The sequence below is a fragment of the Cheilinus undulatus genome, linkage group 9 (genome assembly GCF_018320785.1).
Source record: "Cheilinus undulatus linkage group 9, ASM1832078v1, whole genome shotgun sequence".
Lineage (NCBI taxonomy): Eukaryota > Metazoa > Chordata > Actinopteri > Labriformes > Labridae > Cheilinus > Cheilinus undulatus.
Genome location: NC_054873.1, coordinates 13710375 through 13730553, shown reverse-complemented (window position 1 = coordinate 13730553; position 20179 = coordinate 13710375). Strand labels below are relative to the sequence as shown.

Here is a 20179-nt window from a genome sequence, read left to right as displayed (position 1 = left end):
CCAGTTGAGAGAATTTGTCAGAAACTTAGGTCATAATCTATTATAATAGAACATGTGGTGGGTCCCAAAGCTAGATCAGTTGACAGCCCTCTTTAATGATTTCTCTGAAGCATGGTGATTAACATTTTGGAGGATCTTGTTCATTGCAGAAGTTAGAAATTGGGAGACTGATGTTTGGAAATGTGTAAGAGCGGCATGAGGCTTCTATGCACAGATCAAAGAATATCATGTATTTATACTGCCTGCAACAAATCTTTAATATCAGATCTACCAAGATCATTATAGTTAACAAACATGAAGCAAATAAATTAAAGTAAAATATAAAAAATGTCTTAGTTAGCTGAAAATGAAAATAAGGTGAGAGAAAAAAACTGTATTGTTTGCTTACTAAACTAACAGAATTACATCTAAGGCAAAATGTCCTCAATTTTAGCCTTTGATGCATGCATAGTGATGGACACTGGGAGACTGATGTATGGACTTGTGCAGGAGTGGCATGAGGTTAGTGTGCACTCATGAAAGAATATGATGTTTTAATAGAACCTGCAACAAATCTTCAGGATCGTAGCTGCTTGAACCTCTGGCACAGTGATGCTAAATGCGTTGCTCTCCAAAAACCAAAACCTTTAAAAAAGGAAATTTTGACCTAATAAATTATGCACTGCAAGTCACATCAATAAATCTGTCTCCTTCACTTATACAGTGGGCTTTAAGTGTCATATTCAACTGTCAAACATCATATATTTCCATTGGATGTGTGCAAAAGAGAACATGCACGATAAATATCATTGATTCTTAAGAAAAGGAAGAAACATGTTCCCAAATTGCTTTTGTACTTTTAACCACAGCAATTTGAAGTGGATATTTGTGTAGGGTTAGGTCTCAACTAGCAGCAGTGTGCAGGAAAAGATTTTTGATTCAACAAGTTCTTCAAAATTTGACTTTTTTTTGTCAATCATGTCTTGATTTTGGTCAGCTCCATCAGACGTTCTACAATCTAATTTTTTTTTTTTTTTTTTTTTAATAAATGTCAACTTGTCGGTTGTCTGGTGTTCAGTTGTGATATTTAGTCAAAATGCATTAATTCAACCTATTTTTCATTCTTTAACTCTTCTGAAGTATCTCATCTCTGATTTTCATGATTTTCACCCCAGACTGGTGAGCCTAAAATGATGCAAACTGATCATTTTAGGCCTCAACTCATTCAAATATTAATTTAGAATAAATGAACTGAAAAGTGCAGAGTAGCCTATTTGGATATATATTCTTAAAAATTGTGTGATGTGACTTTTTTTGGCTCGTTTGGCTCTCACCCCTGACAGCTATCCCATATTACTGATAAAACTCAAACAAATAAAAGCTGAAAATGTTTCGGAGGATTCTTTCTCACAGGCAAATCCAAAGAAGAAACTGGAGCACACAAATCACTTCTTACAAGGTGCAGATGATAAAGTTTCCTGTGAGACAGAATCCACTGAAACATCTTTGATACCTGACTAGTCCTTTTCTGAACCTCTGCAGGCAGAGGCTGAAACACAAGAGCTAAAGATAAAAACTCAACTACAGCTGAGTACTTCAGCGAACAAACCAGCATGAAAACTAATTCATATAAAACTAAAATTGAAACCAAATAAAGATAAAAATTAAAGCTTTTATAATAGTTGTAGAGAGTGGAGGGTGATGCTACTCAAGGTCAAAAAGCATGAAAAAATTTGGCCAGGATCAGGTGCCTGAAAAGCCTGGAAGTAAGTGTCTTTTTATTTGTTTTATTTTTTTCTTTGTAATTATTGTCATTATTGAAGCAGAGCCACTTTATGAATTGGTCAAAAGACTGAAATTTGAATCAAACAGAGTAAAATAAAATTTTGGGGGCACCTGCTTACTCCCTCAATAGAGTCCAAATGATATAGTTCAACCCCTAGCACCTCACAGCAGAGCAAGCTTGGAGAAGAGGAGAAAGGTGGCTGTAAATTGGAACGTGGAATTGGAACAATGTTGTATTAATAGAGGTGAGCAGTGACAGACTGGCCATCTGCATTTAGGGCAAATGCCAGAGGGGCCGCCCAGCGACAGGGCAGTTTGTGCCAATCAGAATGGCTCATCATTCTACTGATTTATAAATTTAATGAAAAGAAAAATGTTAACGGAACAGACTATCCTGTGTTTGTTAAAAGTACTTACCTGGTGGAGTTAATTGTACCTGGAGAGTTTCCGTAGTTGCCGTAAAACATTTGTTTTTGTCTCAGACTGGCTCACTGCACATGTGTTAGCTAAATCGGCACTGAGTTGAATGAGGTAAAAGCAGCAGTTAGAGGTGTTACACCATTCGTATTCATAAAAAGACAACATTTTTTGTTTGGCTGGCTGGCTATGGGGGCCCTGGGGCCCAAAACCCCTAGCTACGCCCCTGGTTCTAACTAAATGGCCACAGACTAATTCATACCGCTGCTAATTACAGCCGATATATTATTGATTAATATCAATAATTATTATTATACCAGAAAATGAACAAGTGACATGCCAGATTATTAGCTAAGAGAGTCCATGGTAGAGATGGCAGTGAGAACTGAAGATCCGAGGCACTCTGATGTGGTTAAAAATCCTTCATTTAACATGGATGTCTATCAGTTCAACTCCAACTTAATAGACCGATAGAGAACAGCTGTCTGAATATAAGTAAGGTGTCATGTGCCGAGTTGTGACAATGGTCACTCTAACACGGAAAAGCACATTTTTAAAACAGATCACAGCAGAACATCTATGCCTAAATGAAGATATAGATAAGTCAAGATCTCAAAAAGCAACCAAACTCGCTATTACATTAAAATGGAATGAAATGGTTATATAGATGTTTGGCTGCTTGAGGCTTCCATACATCACAGGTTTGTTTTGTTTTTTCCAGGCACACATTTATGAATTGCTGAAAACAGCCTTGCAACCCACTTTTGGGTCCCGACCCATTATTGACAACTACGCCTTTACCTAACCTGACATCCATCTTTTCCTCTGTATGGTTATGATTGAGATCTGATTTATTTTCTTTCCCCCTCTCTCTGCCAGATGTCGACCAGGACCAGCGAGCGTTAGAAGAGGAGATTCTCAGCAGTCTCTTCCCCTCTAAGGTATGGATTATTATTTTTTCTTTCTTTTTTCCACACCTGTCACATCAGAGACTGAATGTCCAAAAAGCTTCACCCCCTCTGTCAGTTAGTGACCCCTCACATGGACACAGAGACCACCCAGGTGTTCTTTCATACAGCAGACTCTCTCCTTTTGGTTGTGCTCATGCTGAATGCAGGTACATGATTTGATGTAAAAGGATTTTTATCGATCACTAAGAGTAAAAATTCAGTAAATCTAACCTTGCAAAGCAGATGGATCGGTTAGATTTCACCAGGCAAAACTATCTTGCAAAGCTCCAATCTGAAACCCTTTTGCCAGCTCTGAAAATGTACCTGACTAATTGGAGCCATTTGAGAAGAACGAGGCGGTGGCTGTGGGTGAGGTTTCATTATACTTGAAGGTCATAGCGATGGCTGGAACTGGACCACATTTCTTTATAAAACAAGTGCAAAGAGCCACACCGAAAGCATCTCTTGGTGAAGTAGATGCTTTTGCATTTCTCCTGACCAACCTAGGCATGAGTTTTATCTACCAACAAGCTCCATCGTTCGTAAACTAGGGTGGCGCCTGCTTTCTGAGCTCATGTTACCAAAGCCGTCTACATCATTTTGTCTTCTGATGGGAATGTGACTGATCCATCCATTCAGATACAGATCAGACAACGCAATACCACTGCCAACTGTGGGGGCAGTGTGGAGCAACGTAGCCTAAAGTTCAGCCAGAGCAGCAAAACATAATCAAGAAGACTGCATTGAAAAACAGCGGCACGTAATCGAACTTTCTAATAAAATACTACTGCATGTAGTCTGATTTATTAGAAACTACAAACATGTTAGATGTTTGCTCACTTGAGGTATGGATTAGGGTCCAGATGGTCTAGTGGTGAGGTTGTGCCCCAAGCACATAGGTGGCCCAGGATCAAGTCCGACTATTGGCTTCTTTCCCACATGTCTCTCTACCACTCTCTCGTCCCTGTTTTCATACGAACCTAGAGCATAAATGCACCTTTAGCTGCATATCATGCCACTTTGCTTTCTAACCCTCGGGATGGAGATACACTTGTACATTTGACTCTTGCTCATTTACATGCCTGTATGCAACATGTGTTACAAGAGGAAACCACTAGAAGGCACACAAGAGCACACAGGCTGTGTGCAACTGATGTGTAGGATGTAAACTACAAACATGGTGACACCTGAGGAGGTTGCTGTAAGTTAATTCTAAGGTTAGAGCCAACATAAAACTGACATCAGTAATTAGTATAATTATGCAGTATTAGTATAATTAGTTTAATTAGCAGATTTAATGTTAATAGTAGCATCAGGTCAGCTCAAACTGATGATTGGTGGTTAGAACGCACTGTCTGAACTTTGTTTCTACAACATTTTCGATACATAACACTCCTGGTGTATCAGTGTAATTAGTGACCATGATAACTGGTGACTTTGTTTAGTGTTTTTGTCGTTAAAAATAAATATGCATCAGATATGGAAAACCAAAATAATATAGATTACCATGGACACACTTGACTGAAAGTCACCACTTTGCATGGTCTCTTTTTGAACTGCAACACCAATCTTACTTTCAAAATTTTATTGGTTTAAACATCAACTTAAAAAAGACTTATCTGTCCCAGCTGGGTTGCTAGACCTGTTCGTTTCTCTGCAGTGACAATAGCAAATCAAACAGATGTGGATATTTGTGGACTCAGATTATCAGTTTGTCGTCAAAACTGTAAGCTGTTGCCTATGCGGCTGTGCTGATTGTCACAACCCCTGCCTCCACACTCCCTCTATAAGTCATTTGCATACTGCGTCTTTCACCTGTGAAGCATGAACTGAGGATGCTAGCAGCCATGATGCATCCATGTGTGTACAGTTTACAGCAAGTAATGTCTCTAGCCTTAGATTTTCAGCATTAGTCATTCATTTTCTTATTTCTTTTTGCTACTTTAACCTTCACAACTCCAGACGCCAACTGACACTTTTACGTCATGTCATGATGTGCCCACTTTAGCCACTTAGATTTAAATTAAACCCAGTATCGGTCCAAATTTGGGCAGTTACAACCTCTCAGGTTACCTGTCGGAGTGCCTTCATCATCATATCTTAGAAATTTGTGCCCTGACCAAGCTTGTGAATTTGTCAATTTTGAAGTGCGAATGGGCAAATGAAAGCTGAGGGATAAAGGCGAATGGGGTATGAATGATGGAGACTGATAGGATTCAGATGGACCTCACAGCTTTGTAATGACGCATCTTTTACCTCTCTGTACAGAGACTATTTGATGTGACGAATCAGCCGTGTGATCCATTTTCGTTGATGCTGTGAGGTTGTTCAGGGGGTGATGATTGTAATAATCACACACCAGATGACTGATAGACTGCTCGAGGAGCCTAGGACTGGAAGATTGTTGAAGAGTTCTGTTTTTTATATCTTTACTAGATTCTTCTCTTGTTCCAATCACATACAGGAGCTCTAGTTCTTATTCTTTACTGGACATGACTCCATTAGTCCTGTGACAGGCTTATTCTTGAAGATGTTGTCTTTATCTTTGCTGTCCTCAACATTAGCTGCCTGAAATGTGATCTAAAGTGACCTTTTGCATTCATTCTTTATTTGATTTGTCAGTAATAATCTAATATTTTACTCTAAAAATGTTGAAGACACAGACCAGGACATAAGGTATGGCTTTAAATAGTATGAATATGCAGCTGGAGTTATGTAACAGGAGAAAAGAGCATCTACACCTCTTTTTTAAAATATCATGATTCATTTGAAAACCTAAGCTTTATGATCTTAAGTTAAGAATGCACACTGATTGAGGAAAGTATTTTCCAGAGATTTAATTTACAAAAAAGAAGAAAAAGACATGGACTCTTTTTCATCAGATCTATTGTATCAAAACACAAGAAAAATGTAGATGTAAAGCAATTGTGAAGGCAGAAATGTAAAATAAGTATAAACACATTTTAACAGGCTGATAGAATTGTGTTGACGGCTTATATTGTATAACTAAAACTGATTTAATTCGGGTTTCTTAACTTTCTTCAACCTTTTACATGCTTTGTATTGGCTTTGATTCTTCATGATACCTGAAATTTCACTGTGAAATGGTACAAATAAACATAAAAATATGTGATGTAGAATAAGTGACTTCATAAATATTCACCCCCTTCAAGACAGTATTTAATAGATAAACCTTTGGCTGCAATCTCAGCACTGAGTCTGTGTGGATAGGTCTCAATCAGGCTTGATCATCTGGATACAATTTCACTCCATTCTTCTTTGCAAAATGCTCAAGCTCTGTCAGGTTGCACAGGAATCAGGCATGAACAGCCCTTTTTAAGTCCAGCCACAAATTCTCTATTGGACTGAGGTCTTGGCTTAGACTTGGCCACTCCAGAACATTCACATTTTTGTCTTTAAACCATTTCTGTGTAGCTTTCGCTGTATGCTTTTGAAAAGAAATTTTCTCCAAGATGTAGTTCTCTTGCAGACTGAATAAGACTGTCCTCCAGAATTTTCCAACATTCGGCTGCATTCATTTTACCCTCTACCCTTACAAGCTGAGAAGCATCCCCACAGCATGATGCTGCCACCACCGTGCTTCACAGTGGGGATTATGTGTCTGTGATGATGTGCAGTGGTTGCCAAACATAACATCTTGTATGATGGCCAAAGAGCACCATTTTGGCCTCATCAGCTTGGAGTGTTCTTTTGTCTTCATAGCATAATTGTAGCCAGGAATACTTATTAAACAGTCTATGGACTCAGGTGATCACCATTTCACTAATTCTGAGACTACCAGCACCAGTTGGTGGGACCTTTGCAGAATTAGGTTAGTAACTTTAAACAAAGGGGTTGAATATTTATGCAGTCACTTATCTTAACTTACATATATTTTTGTATTTAATTGACATTACTTTGTAGGAGTCTGTTTCACTTTGACATTAAAGAGGGTTTTTTTTTTTTTGTCAAAAAGCCAAATTATATCAACCATGATTAATTTATAAAATCAGTGAAAGGGTGCACTGCAAGCTAATGTAATTTCTATTTCTGATCATTTCACTAAAGAAAAATCAATAAAACAGACCTCCTAAAGGGCCACTTTCAAAGGATTAATAACAATCAGGCCACCAGGGATTTTAAGAATATTGGCCCTGAGAATTAACTCTACTTTCCAACCTTCAACGTCATTGATTTACAGAAATTAAGGGAAATCTAGATGAGACCTTACCGCACAACCTGTCCCTTCCTCTTGTTTAATCAGTTAAGATTAATTTAAAACAAAATGAAAAAAAATCCCATACTGAATGAATTGCTTCTAAATGTCAGTGTGCGTTCATGATCAGTCCCTGGTGTGTTGTTCTCTTGATGTCTTTTATCACACGTCTCTCTCCTATCGGCGAATAAAGAATCATGTACTCAACCTGTCCTTACATCATCACAGGAGACTTCCCTCTGCTGCTCATAATAAACTCCAGCAAAGTGAGTCTTTCAGGGCTTGAGGGTTCGTGGCAATTTACAATAACTTCCTGGAAACAGTTTCTCCTCGCCCCCTGAATCTCTCCATCATCCACAGTGACACCTAAAGGTCTCCATGTGTGGGGCTCCGGGGTGAAGAGCCGTTTTGAAAAACACTCAAACCAGATTATAAACCGACAAGCTGCAGCAAGATGAGGTTAGAGGTGACTGAAATATCACTCCAGGGGATGAGATCGCTTAAGAACCAGTGTCCATTTATCTTTACACTGTTTTCATGTGCAGCCATCTTCAGCATGTTGAAGATGAAGCATCCTGGGTGCAAAAGAAAATTTCGCAAGAATAGTATTGAAAGAGGAGGAAATTATTTTTTAACTTTTTTTTTTTGTAAAATCTGATTTTCAAAAAGACATGATTTCAGTATTTTTTAATATGTCAGCCTATCAAATAATTTATTTTCTGATCATAATTAAGGGCTGAATTTCAATAGCTAGTTGTGATTCACAGTTTTAATCATACAAAATCAATTGAATCGATTATTTGCATCTCAAAGGAAAAAATTAAGTCTGTATTAATGTGAAGCAATTTCTACCACGCTGCTAAGTGAATGATGATGACTCTTAGATTGATGATTTACATAACTGCTGCACTTCTACACCAGTGTGGTCTGAAACCATGACCAAGAGATAGGAGACAGCTTTGTAGTGCTTATTTGGTCTAACACATTGTTTAACACTGATATACAATAGTAAATATGCAGGACTGCATGTACAAAATGACTCAATTAATTTAAATAATCCTCAGTTACTGTGACAGAATGTCACTTTTCAGGAGATCCAGATTGGGTGAGTTCTTTCCTGAAGGGACCCAGTTAGAGCCTGTACCCCCGAGAGGGGTCTAGCCCCAGGCAGCAGCTCTCAGATAGCCCCTCTTGCAGACCTCTGGTCTGAGACGGCAGCTCTGGACAGAGACAGCATAATTTGCAGTGCAACGTATCTATTGTTTTATACATTTTTTAAATTCAACTTTATTTATACAAAGTCTGGCAGTTACATTCATGAAATAACTAAATTGCAAACATAGAAGAAAAAAGGTCAGAGGTCTAATCTGTGTTTAAATCATGTATTCTTTTGCCTACAGTGATGTAGCACCCTACACGGGTCATGATGGCGGTGCAAACAAATCGCAGCACCTCCATTGACTTAGCAGGAAAGGTTATAATGAATTGTCATGCAATTCTGGGGAAGTGGTGTGATGCAGGTACCTGGAACAACTACTATTCAATGAAAAATGAAAACAGGACTTTGAGCTATTTGTTTTCCATTTTCCCAAGCCACAAAACGAAACATAGACGAACATCAAGGGCAAAGACTAGCTCACTGTGATGCTCTAACAGAGCTAACTTAGCTTTATTCAATATAGCATAAGCTAATGTAACTTTGTTAGCTTGAGCTATCTTAGCTGTGTAGCTATTTTACATGAGATCTGCAAAACTATCTATGTTAGTTTTAGCCTTAGCTGTGTAAGCTGCGTTAGTCTTGTCATGAAGTTTTCTCCCGTAAGGAGACTGTTTAGTCAGCTTTATTAAACATTTTGTAATCCAAGTTTTGCAGATCAGGTTTTTGACTTCTAATCCTCACTGTTACCTTCCTCACTGTTGTAACTCTAACTCTAACTGGACTTACAGTTTTCAGCACTCAGCCCTGGTACATTCCAGTTACCTCAGAAGTCGGAGCTGGGAATGACGTCACACCCAAGTTGACAGCGTTCCAGTAAACAAGTCGGAAAACCTGCTGTTGTTGCTATTGTTGTAATGTTTAGCCATTGTTAGCTGTTGTTAGCTATACCAGTCGAAAACAAAGCATAACACTGTATTTTACACATACAAACACCATAGTACCATGTCCACAGATAGACGTTGGACAGTACTACATATACCGCCTATTTGATTTCACAAAAACAAAACAGGAGTGCTAATAAATAATACATTACGAGAGCTTTCACTACTGTTGATGCACGATGCTGCCATCTTGGATTATGACGTGGTCAAGTCAGGGTTGGTGAGGGGGGGACTTCAGGGGACGTTCCAGATAAAATTTCCGACTAGGAACTCAGAAATTCCGACTTCCCAGTACAGCTGGAACGCGGCATTAGTGTACTGAGTGCTAAAAATGACCTTGGTGTTAGCTGTTTTTTTATGGCTGAACTTTTAGCGCTCTCAGATGAAACCAGTTCAACTCATCATTGCCAGTTATCTCTCACTGACCAATCAAATTGAAGGAAGAGAAACGGATCTAATAAATCTTTTCAGGGGTAAAGTTTCCAGGTCTACAGCTGCTGCTAATTCCAGCCCCATATTCCTTGCCATCATTTTCATTTTCGGTGGTACATCCTTGAAAAATTGAGAATTGAGTGCGTGGAGCTATTTAAAAAATGTGAAAGATTCTACCAAGAGAATCTGAAGTCAACTTTTGCACCCTTAATGCTGTAAGTGCTCAGACATAGAGGTTGTGAGCGCTGCCATCACAAAAATGAACACAGGCCCCGGGGGTGAACAAAAAGCTAAGAGCTTTTCTCAACAAACCGTTCTTTGTTTTGCTTTTACCTTGTAATTAATACTTGTCTATGCTAAGGGTACTTTAGTTCCTGATCAGATAAAAACGTATTCATTTTGGAATGAAATAAGCAATATTAGCTTAACCGTGAGGGAAGATTGCTTTGGATGGAAAAGTCGATGAAAGTAGTTGAAGGAAACTATAAAAAGAAAATATTTGATATGACAAAGGTGCAGATTACATTTGACTTGTCCACTCAGCTGTCTGTGATTTTTTTTAAGAGAAATTAGACATTCAAAGGAGCAGCAGGCTCCTTATTTTCACCACTGTGAGAGCAAGAAAATGCTACAGTAAGTGGTATCCAGCTGCTTAACCCTTCAGACCCTAAGCTATTTTTTAGCCATTGTGTCTCGCCTGGACTTATTGTCTTAAAAAGTTAGTTTAACATCAGCCCTTAGATGCACAGTCAAGCACTAAACATCCTTCTTTTTAGGACAAGCTGAGCTTTAAGAATATGTTTGCTGCATGAATATCACTTGAATTTTAAAAAAGTTAAGGGGCTGTGAAGACAAAAGAAAAAAGATAAGTGGAATTAAAACCTTTTTTTTAATGTGCAATACAGTAAGCAAGATTTTTTCTGGCACAAACTTGTTCCTCCATGTTTTGGGGACCTAAAAAAACAAACAAAAAAACCCAACACAAATCTGTGACAAAAAGACCTCAAAATATTCACTTATAATGAAATAAAGTCCTTGTGCTTCTTTGTATTGGTTCCATTTGTGCCATTATTTAAAGCAGTTCCTGTCTGCTGTGACACAAAGGGCCACATCACAGGCTCTTTTCAGGCCATATCCACCGAGATCAACACTGTAAGATTTGTGCAGTCTGACAAAGCTTGGACGATGGAATAGCCAGCAATTGGTTGTCACAGTTTGTCACAAAACACTGTGGGATACAAAATGGCATTTAGCATTATCCACTAGCAGAAGCAATGATCGTAAATTGATTAAAAATTGATAAAAAGACATTCAGTGTTTGATTTACTGGTCTGGATTTAATCTTTAGAGACCCCAGAGAGACACCCAAGTTTCAGGCTTGCTAGAAAAGCTTCTGTATGGGCTATGAAGGCATGGATAGTGTCATTAGAATGGCACAATGACAGGCTTCCAGAGGAAAAAAACACAAGAGGCTATGATTTATGGTTCGAAAGTTATTTAACTTTTAATAACCTTTCTTTTCTTATCATTTACATTAACGTAAGTCTCAGAGGGTTAACCACAGTGAACCTGAAAGGACAAAGTAACATGCAACTGATGAGATTAAAAAAACTACTTTGTGAATTTTAAATATTAACACAATTAAATCCATACATACATTGACATAATTATCAAAGCAGTTCATCATGTGGAAAAATCAGAATAAGCTAAGAAAGACTATTGTCATATTAAACCTTGAAAACAGATTTGGAGTCAATTGTATATTCCCTTTCTAAAATATAAGTACAAAAAAATAATAAAACCTCTACCAAAGCATGATATTTAGTGGAAAAGATACTATGAAATAAATGTTAAAAATGATTTCCATCATATAAAAGTGAACCTATCTGATCCGTACAAATAATGGGAAAATGTTCAAATGTTTTAAAGCCTTATGAACCCAAAAAAAAAAGTGCTTGTTTGCTAGTCACTTTAGTCCCATCACAGTCCCAAAAGGCATGGTGATAAGCGCCCATGCAAACCCATTACATCAGTACTGCTGGATTAGACTTTTTTAAGATAACAATCCTCGTGATTGTGTCCATCCTATTTTTGGCTGTATCTAATTATCAAAGCAGCTCTTTTATGCCATGGAAAACTCTCTGTTGTTCAGACCGATAAAATAAGGATAATTTCTAAGAGGGAATAGTCCTCATGGTTTTAATACTAGGTTATTTAACAAACATGTCTTTATTGTCTTTGGTCACCTTCTCTAGTACACAGTGTTCAATAAGCTTTATTAACTCATCCCTTCACAATAAGGATCTTTTTTATGCTGAATTTGATTTTCAAACCTTAACCCTCCATCCTCTTATCCCCGTTTGCAGATGAAACAGAATAAGCAGAGTGCCCCCTACTGGCGCATGTCGCTGCCCAACCTGTGCCGGTTGGTGAGCAGTCTGCAGCAGGAGGCATGGAGCGACGAGGAGGGGGAGGAGGAGGAGGAGGCCGAGCTGAAGGAGGGGGGCCTCCAGCTGCTGGAAGAGCTGTACAACCTGCAACACATCTGCAGAGCGCTGCAGAGCCGCGAGGAGAGGGTGAGACACAAAGACACGGAAACAGACAGAGAGTGGTGGCAGTTGTTGTCTTTCTTGGCTTGTTAGAGGTGTGAGCTGGTGTGTATTTGCTGCTGTTGTGGTGATTCTATTTAGCTGCCAGTAAAGATTTTCAGTTTCTGCCTGTAGCAAATTCAGCTATCACTAATACCACTACTGGCTGGCTGGCATTTATTAGTTACATTAAAGGAACATCTTTTTTTTTCCACGTATGTTCATTTATACACAGTAAACAAATTCCAATCAAAACAAGAAAAAATACTATGCAGGCACAAGGCAATTGCCTGGGGCCTTAAATATGAAGTATTCCTAACATTTTTTTCATTTGCCTACTGGCAGCCCTTTGAGACCAGAGTTTCTCTGTGTGCAATCTGGTCCGGATAGTCTGGACAGAGAGCTGACAGCCATATCATCAGGCAAACCCTGACTGTGAATCTGTAGAAGACAGCCTACGGTTCCTAAGTGACAGGGTGAAGGAACGGCCTTCTCGGGGAAGTAGTGTTCTTGGGGCGCCTACTTTGTGGCATGTCTCTGACATCCCCTGTTATATTGAACTTGGCCTTCAGTTTGGCGATGGTACTAGGGCTGAATCCAAATAATGCTACATTAGCTTTAGCTTTCGCCCTAACCCACTAACCCTAACCTGGTTTTTCAGAACACCAGCCTGAAGTTGCCCTTTGGCACGGACTCTATCCAGATCAGTCAAACTTGGTATTGTTGGAGCAGACCTGATTGACTACTGTTGCAGGGTCCATGCTCACGGATGCTGACAAAGGCACCTGATTATCAGCACCTGGAGGTACCAGAAGCTCAAAATAAGAGCAAGTAGCACAAGAAGAATTACCTGTTTCACATTGGCAGAGAAGATTTGGCAAATTTTTCATGGGCACAACCCACATACTCAGCTCTGCTGCTCATCCCACAAAAGCATGTTCCTTACAAATGTAGCACCATTTAAAAGGGAAATAAAACAGTTTTTTTTTTTTTTTTTTTTTTTTTTTGCAGCTTCCTTTTAACTGACATGCTTACAAGATTACTGCCATTGAAAAGTTATGTATTCTACCATATTCCATACTGAGAAAAGTGACAGTTTAGGATACGTTTGTGTTACAGAAAATTAAATCTACAGAAAGGAACAGAAAATATCGAGTTTTTCCAGTAACTTTATGAAAGACAAATTATGACATGTTTATTACTTGTATAGCAGAATCAGCACCTTCTATTACTCATTACAACTAATAAGAAGTCCAAGTGTTCCCACATTTTACTTTGTAATGTGTCATCCTAACACTTCTGTAACACAGCAGTCCTCAACACAGGGGCCTGGACAATAAGGCAATAAGAGGGGGTCGACAGATGCCTTAAAAAAACAGAATAATTTTCAAATGATTTTTTCGCGCCAAATTTTGTTCTTTTTATGTGGCACTTTTCATCAGGTTTGCACAATTTAGACCCACTTTACACCAGTTTTGTCAAATTTTAACCCATTTTAATCGCTTTCCCCCATTTTTCTTTTGCTAATTTTAATATATTTTAGCCACTCTAAATCCGTTTTTGTCCATTTTAAACCATTTCCACTGCTTTATTCTGCCTGTTCTCGCCACTTTCCATCCTATTGCTGCCTCTGTTGGCAGTGCCTTTATTGGCACTAACTCCTTTAACTGCAATTTGCCAGTTTAACTAATTTCTGCCAATTTCTGCCTCTTTTTCTGCCTCCAACAGTTTTTGCCCATTTAAACCACTTTTTCCCACTTTTAAATCTCATTTCACCAAATTTTCCACCCATTTCTGCCACTTTAAACCTATTTCTGTCACTCTTCAACCACCTTTTGTGCCTGTTTTTACTATTTTAACCCCTTATTGCCATTTTTTTGGGCTTATTTTTTCCCACTTTTATCAAATTTTTGCCACTTCTTACTCATTTCTGCTACTTCTAGAATCCAATTTCATCATGGTATTATTCAGGTTAAATATAGAATATGGATATCACAGCTTTACTTAACAGTGGACCATGATTTTGCTGACTCTATGGCCTCCAGTGTGGCTGGGTTCCAGAAAGCTCTCCCCTTTATCCCCCCTTATGGACAGCCTTGTCTGCACATGACTTATCTTGAATGGGGATGGCTGTTTTCAACCACTGTCAGGTACAGCGGAGGTCCCCAGTCTCTGGCACCTTTATTTTGGGGGTCGTGGGCTGAAAAGGTTGAGAATCACTGCTCTAACAGACACTAAACACTCACAAGGCTGTCCGTCATGTCTTACAGTAAACACGCCTCATTAACCCCCCCCTTGTCTCCTCCATCAGTGTCCCATCACCGCCCTTTCTCTCAGCTTCTCTTTAATCTTAACACAGCAGCTCAGATTAGCTCTTGTTTTTCATGCATGGAGGCGCAGAGCAGGAGCTCTTGTGTAATCACAGCTACAGCCTCCCATTACCTCGCCACTCAGCAGCTAAACATGTGTTTTCCTGTCATCTCCTGACACACTCACCCTCCGCTCCCTCTCTGTTTAACAGCTACTCCACGACTCAGCAGAATATTTGGACGAGAACAGCGACACTCCGCTGAAACGAAAATCACCTTACATCCTGAAGAGACAAGCAGGGCACAACACCAAGTCCCGGAGGCCATACATCCTCAAACGGAGCACGATTTACTGACGACATTCCCACGGGCCGTGGTGACTTCACACAGTACCAGGCCGTGCTCCTGCTGTGAAGATGTGATGTGTCCTTTTCCTTCACCCTCCTATAGCTGCTATGTTTTTGATTTTCTTTTCCTGATGTTTTTTTCTCCAGTCAGACCCTTCGACTGTGTGTCCAGCATTGAGGCCTGCCTGTATTCTGCTCCTCTCAGCTAAAAGTCCTGAAAATAAACTCCCTGAGCATCAAGCAAAATGTGTATCTGAGAAACTATATTTATTTACCTATCACTGCACCCTGAGTCTTTTTTGTTTCAAGATATGATTAAAGGATTCATGAGACGAAACCTGCTTGACTGACTGTGATCTTTCATGTAAAGGCTTTTGTAACCCATTTAACTGATCTCACTGATGAGACAGTGGTGATCTAAACCAGTGGTTCTCAACTGGTCCGCCCTCAGGACCCACCAGTCTCTCCTACAACAAATCACGACCCAAGTGTCCAGAATTTTCATGTTTAGCTTATTGAATATTTGCAGTTTGGACCAAAATACATGATGTGAAAAATAGAAAGGACAGAACTGACAAGTTTTAAACCCTCTTTCCCATCATTATGTGAACTTTTTTTTACAATTTTGCAGAGATCTTGAGAAATTACTTCAGTATCATGGGAAAAGAAGCTTTATTCATTGCAAGAAAAGGAGAAAAATTAGTTGAAATATTGACCAAACATTTAAATTTACCCTGTTTAACAGTAAAACAGGTTCAAATGCAAGGTGTAGATTCACATCAACTAAGGACTGAAGGACTTTGGCATCATTGTTTTTTATCAGACACCTATCCGCGACCCCCTGAAAACTGCTCTGCGACCCACATTTGGGTCCTAACCCACCAGTTGAGAATCACTGATTTAAACCTCTCTCACCCATCGCAGAAGTGATCAAACTTTGATCTTAAACAGTACCTTTTAAAAGTATTCTCCCTCTTGTTGTTGTGTGATGTTTCACCCTGTTATTGATTTAATAATCAGTAATAGGGTAAAACATCTGAGGGGGTGAATACTTTTTATAGGCACTGTTGAAGTAGTACTACTGCATACTTAAAAATTCAAATTCATTAACAAAGACAAAACAATTTTAAAAAGTTTACAATACTTTATTGTTATGGATCACAAGATAAGGCAGGGGCATCATGCAACCCAGAAGTCTAGAGGGGCTAAGTGAAAGCGGGGTCAAGGGGTCCTTCTCCAAAAACAAAAAAAAACCAAACAAACACAGTTTGCATTTTGAAATGTATGCAATCAAGAGTATAAGATTTTTTTTTTTCATTAGTCAAAAATTTTTAAGAAAATCTTAGTTAAATAATGCAAAAAAAAAAAAAAGCATAATTGCTGTTTTTTGCAGCTTTCACTTATCAAGTTGTAGTTAGGCTGTTTTAGTTAAAATCTTATTTTTTATTGTCATTGTTATCAGGCCTTCATGCTTACCTGCCTCCTTTAGATCAGCACCTTTACCTGCCTGAAGACATCACCATTACATCCACCTCTGATTGGTCTGAACTGGGGGCTCATTTTAAAGTACCAAATATGGTATTTAAGGGGAATGTATTCATTTATCATTCACACATATCAAAAATATATCATTAGATTTGAGAAAAAAATACTGTAAGGTTATAAAAATCTAATGTGAATGGACATGATGTGTCCCTGATGAGATGAGGGTATCCCCTCATGAGGGATGAAGGGGTATAAGGAATGAGACAAGGCAAAGAGATCTAGGGATGAAGGAATGAAGAAATGAGGATGAGGAGTTGGGATATTTGAAGGAAGGCAGGGTTGTTTGGGATGTAGGGATAAACATAAGGATTCAGGGACAGAAGGATGAGGGCAACTGACAAGGCATAAGGTTAAGGGTTCGAGATGGTTGGATGAAGGGATGAAGGGATGAGGGTAAGGATTTGGGTTTTTGATGTTTGAAAGGATGAATGGGTATAAGTATAGTACTGGAGAAGGGCTTGAGGCATGGAGGGACCCCCTTCCATTGTGGAGCAGTGGGTGTTACCTGCCTGGCTGCATGGTGCCAGCTGTGAAGTTTGGTGGAGGGATAATGCTATGGAGCTGTTTTTCAGGTTTAGGTTAGGCCCTTATGTCCAGTGAAAGCCAATCTTATTGCGTCAGCATACTAAGACATTTTGGACAATGCTATGCTTCCAACTTTACGGCAAGAGCTTGGGAGAGGCCTCTTTCTGTTTGTGCCTCAGTGCACAAATCAGAAGCTGTACAGAATGAATGTCATTACAATGTCAGTACAGTCCCTGTTAATGTAATGGGCAGACGTCTGAATACTTTTGTCTACATATTGTGTTCATGTTATTGTCTCGTGATTAGATAAAGTTGGGTTTCTGGTAACGATTCAAATCTGAAAATCAAGTGATGGAAAATAAAGCATCACAGGAAAGCCAGCCTTGGCATCCTGAAAAAATTACATAAGTCAGAAAAAATAAAGGATTTATGTCATGTTGCTTAGGCCGTCAGTTTATAATCTTTAACCATTTCATGATTTTTTAATTTATTGATTAATGAATCAAAAGTTGGACTTCAACAATGTTGTTTCAACTTTACCTTAACAGTGACCGTAAGGTGCCTTTGACTCTTGTAACTACATTAAACGCTCCAGCAGCTGCAGTTGGCTCCAGTTGAACTTGAATGTGTCAAACTGCTCATGTGTGGCAGGAAAAGGGCAAACTTTGCATAAATAAAGGTAAAAGACATCCCACAGGAAGCTCCCATTAGATCCCTCCCCTGTTATTCAGCAGTGTCTGTATCATACAGCAGAGGGCAGTGTTGTCTAACTAGTGCAGTCATTCTGAAACAGAGTGAATGACTGCAGAGACATAAGTATGCCTTCAGGCTGAGGAATGGCTCATTGAAAGAACAAAACAGGCAGAAGAAAAGCTTCTGCATCATGGAAATCAATTTGGGAACAAATCTACAAAAATAAAAGCAGGATTATTGTGAATTTTATCTTTTCTTTCCAGCAATTTCCTGTCTTGTTCATACTTTCAGTCACATGACTGAATATGGATAAATTCTAACTAAGATTTACTCATTTTTGCACACCCTTTTATACTTTTAATTGTTTTTGTCATGTCTGTGGTCTATTTATGAGCATGACGTATGCTGCCACTGCCCAGAAATAAAGACCCTTAAAGGATTTTTATGTTCTAAATTTTCAGTCATCTTTGAAATCCTTTCCTTTGTCTTGTTTTTAAAACTGTGCTCTTTTTTTTCCATGTTTCAAGCTTTTCTTGCCTCCCAAGTGGGCTGGCTATAAGCATGTGATACCACATGTAAACTATAAATAAGTGTGGTAATGCGTCTTCCAGCAGGGTCCTATTGTACTATAAAGGATATTATAAATGAAAAATTAATCTAGTAGTTGTAATGGAGTACTAAGCCTTCAAACAATGAAACATCATTTGGTAACAGTTTGAGAACATCTCCATTACGGTTGCTTGGTCAGTGAAAAGGTCAGAGTGATCTGTAGCTGATCTTTTCATTATTTCACCTTTGATTGAGTCTTTGTTCACTGACTGAGAGTTTTGGACAAACTTTTCTAAAGTGTCTCCAGTAAAGCCCAACAAAGCCCTGTGTCTGGTAGTCAGGCTGCAACATGCTGTCTCTGTGCTAAGTTGATTTGTCATAAGCTCAGCTAAAATACTTTAAGTATGTTTTTCTCACTAAATAAACTATTTATCCCTGTGATATACTTGAAAGATTCTGTATTAACTTGTTACTGAGTAATTCAGGAGTAACACTTAAAAGAAGGTTCACACATTAATTACTCATTACTTCATGTAAACTAATTCTAAGTTATACATTTGTTACCTGCTAACTAGGGTGAACTAGTAGTTACCTACTCATTCATCAATGTTTAACTAGAAGTCAGTTACTCATTCATTGCTGGTAAGCTTGTAATTAGTTATGTATTTAATACCTGCCTACTATTCAAAATTTGAGTACCATATCTGTTAGTTACTTGATTATTAATGGTTAACTATGAGGTAGTTACTAATTCATTAATAGTTAACTAGTGCCTGGATACACATTTGTTATCCACCAATTCTTCTGCTTACTCTTCATTTGATAAAGAAATCTCTCCAGGCTTGATAAAACTGCAGCTAAAGCTACATCTTAGTTTACCTCTTTACCTGTTGCTACATCTAAGCTAATCTCTTTACTTGTTGCTACATCTAAGCTGATCTCTTAACCTGTTGCTACATCTAAGCTAATCTCTTTACCTGTTGCTACATCTAAGTTTATCTCTTTACCTGTCGCTACATCTAAGCTGATCTCTTAACCTGTTGCTACATCTAAGCTAATCTCTTTACCTGTTGCTACATCTAAGCTGATCTCTTCACCTGTTGCTACATCTAAGCTAATCTCTTAACCTGTCACTACATCTAAGCTGATCTCTTCACCTGTTGCTACATCTAAGCTAATCTCTTTACTTGTTGCTACATCTAAGCTGATCTCTTCACCTGTTGCTACATCTAAGCTAATCTCTTTACCTGTTGCTACATCTAAGCTGATCTCTTCACCTGTTGCTACATCTAAGCTAATCTCTTAACCTGTCACTACATCTAAGCTGATCTCTTTAACCTGTTGCTACATCTAAGTGATCTCTTCACCTGTTGCTACATCTAAGTTTATCTCTTAACCTGTCTCTACATCTAAGCTAATCTCTTAACCTGTTGCTACATCTAAGCTAATCTCTTTACTTGTTGCTACATCTAAGCTGATCTCTTCACCTGTTGCTACATCTAAGCTAATCTCTTTACCTGTTGCTACATCTAAGCTGATCTCTTCACCTGTTGCTACATCTAAGCTAATCTCTTAACCTGTCACTACATCTAAGCTGATCTCTTAACCTGTTGCTACATCTAAGTTTATCTCCTTATCTGTCGCTACATCTTAGTTTATCCCTTAACCTGCTGCTACATCTAAGCTAATCTCTTAACCTGTTGCTACATCTAAGCTAATCTCTTTACCTGTTGCTACATCTAAG

At 38.6% G+C, this 20179-nt stretch overlaps 1 protein-coding gene across 4 annotated transcripts in view; it reads left to right on the top strand.

The window, feature by feature from the left end:
• The window catches only part of nts (neurotensin), a 118340-nt gene extending 102932 nt beyond the window's left edge, over positions 1–15408 (top strand). For all 4 annotated transcript variants that reach the window (XM_041795919.1, XM_041795917.1, XM_041795918.1 and 1 more), the window contains 3 exons: positions 3061–3122; positions 12246–12455; positions 14989–15408. In XM_041795919.1, coding sequence (XP_041651853.1) covers positions 3061–3122; positions 12246–12455; positions 14989–15132 — 416 coding nt within the window. In that variant the 3' untranslated portion in view covers positions 15133–15408. The remainder of the gene's footprint in view (positions 1–3060; positions 3123–12245; positions 12456–14988) is intronic.
• The last annotated feature ends 4771 nt before the right edge of the window (positions 15409–20179 follow it).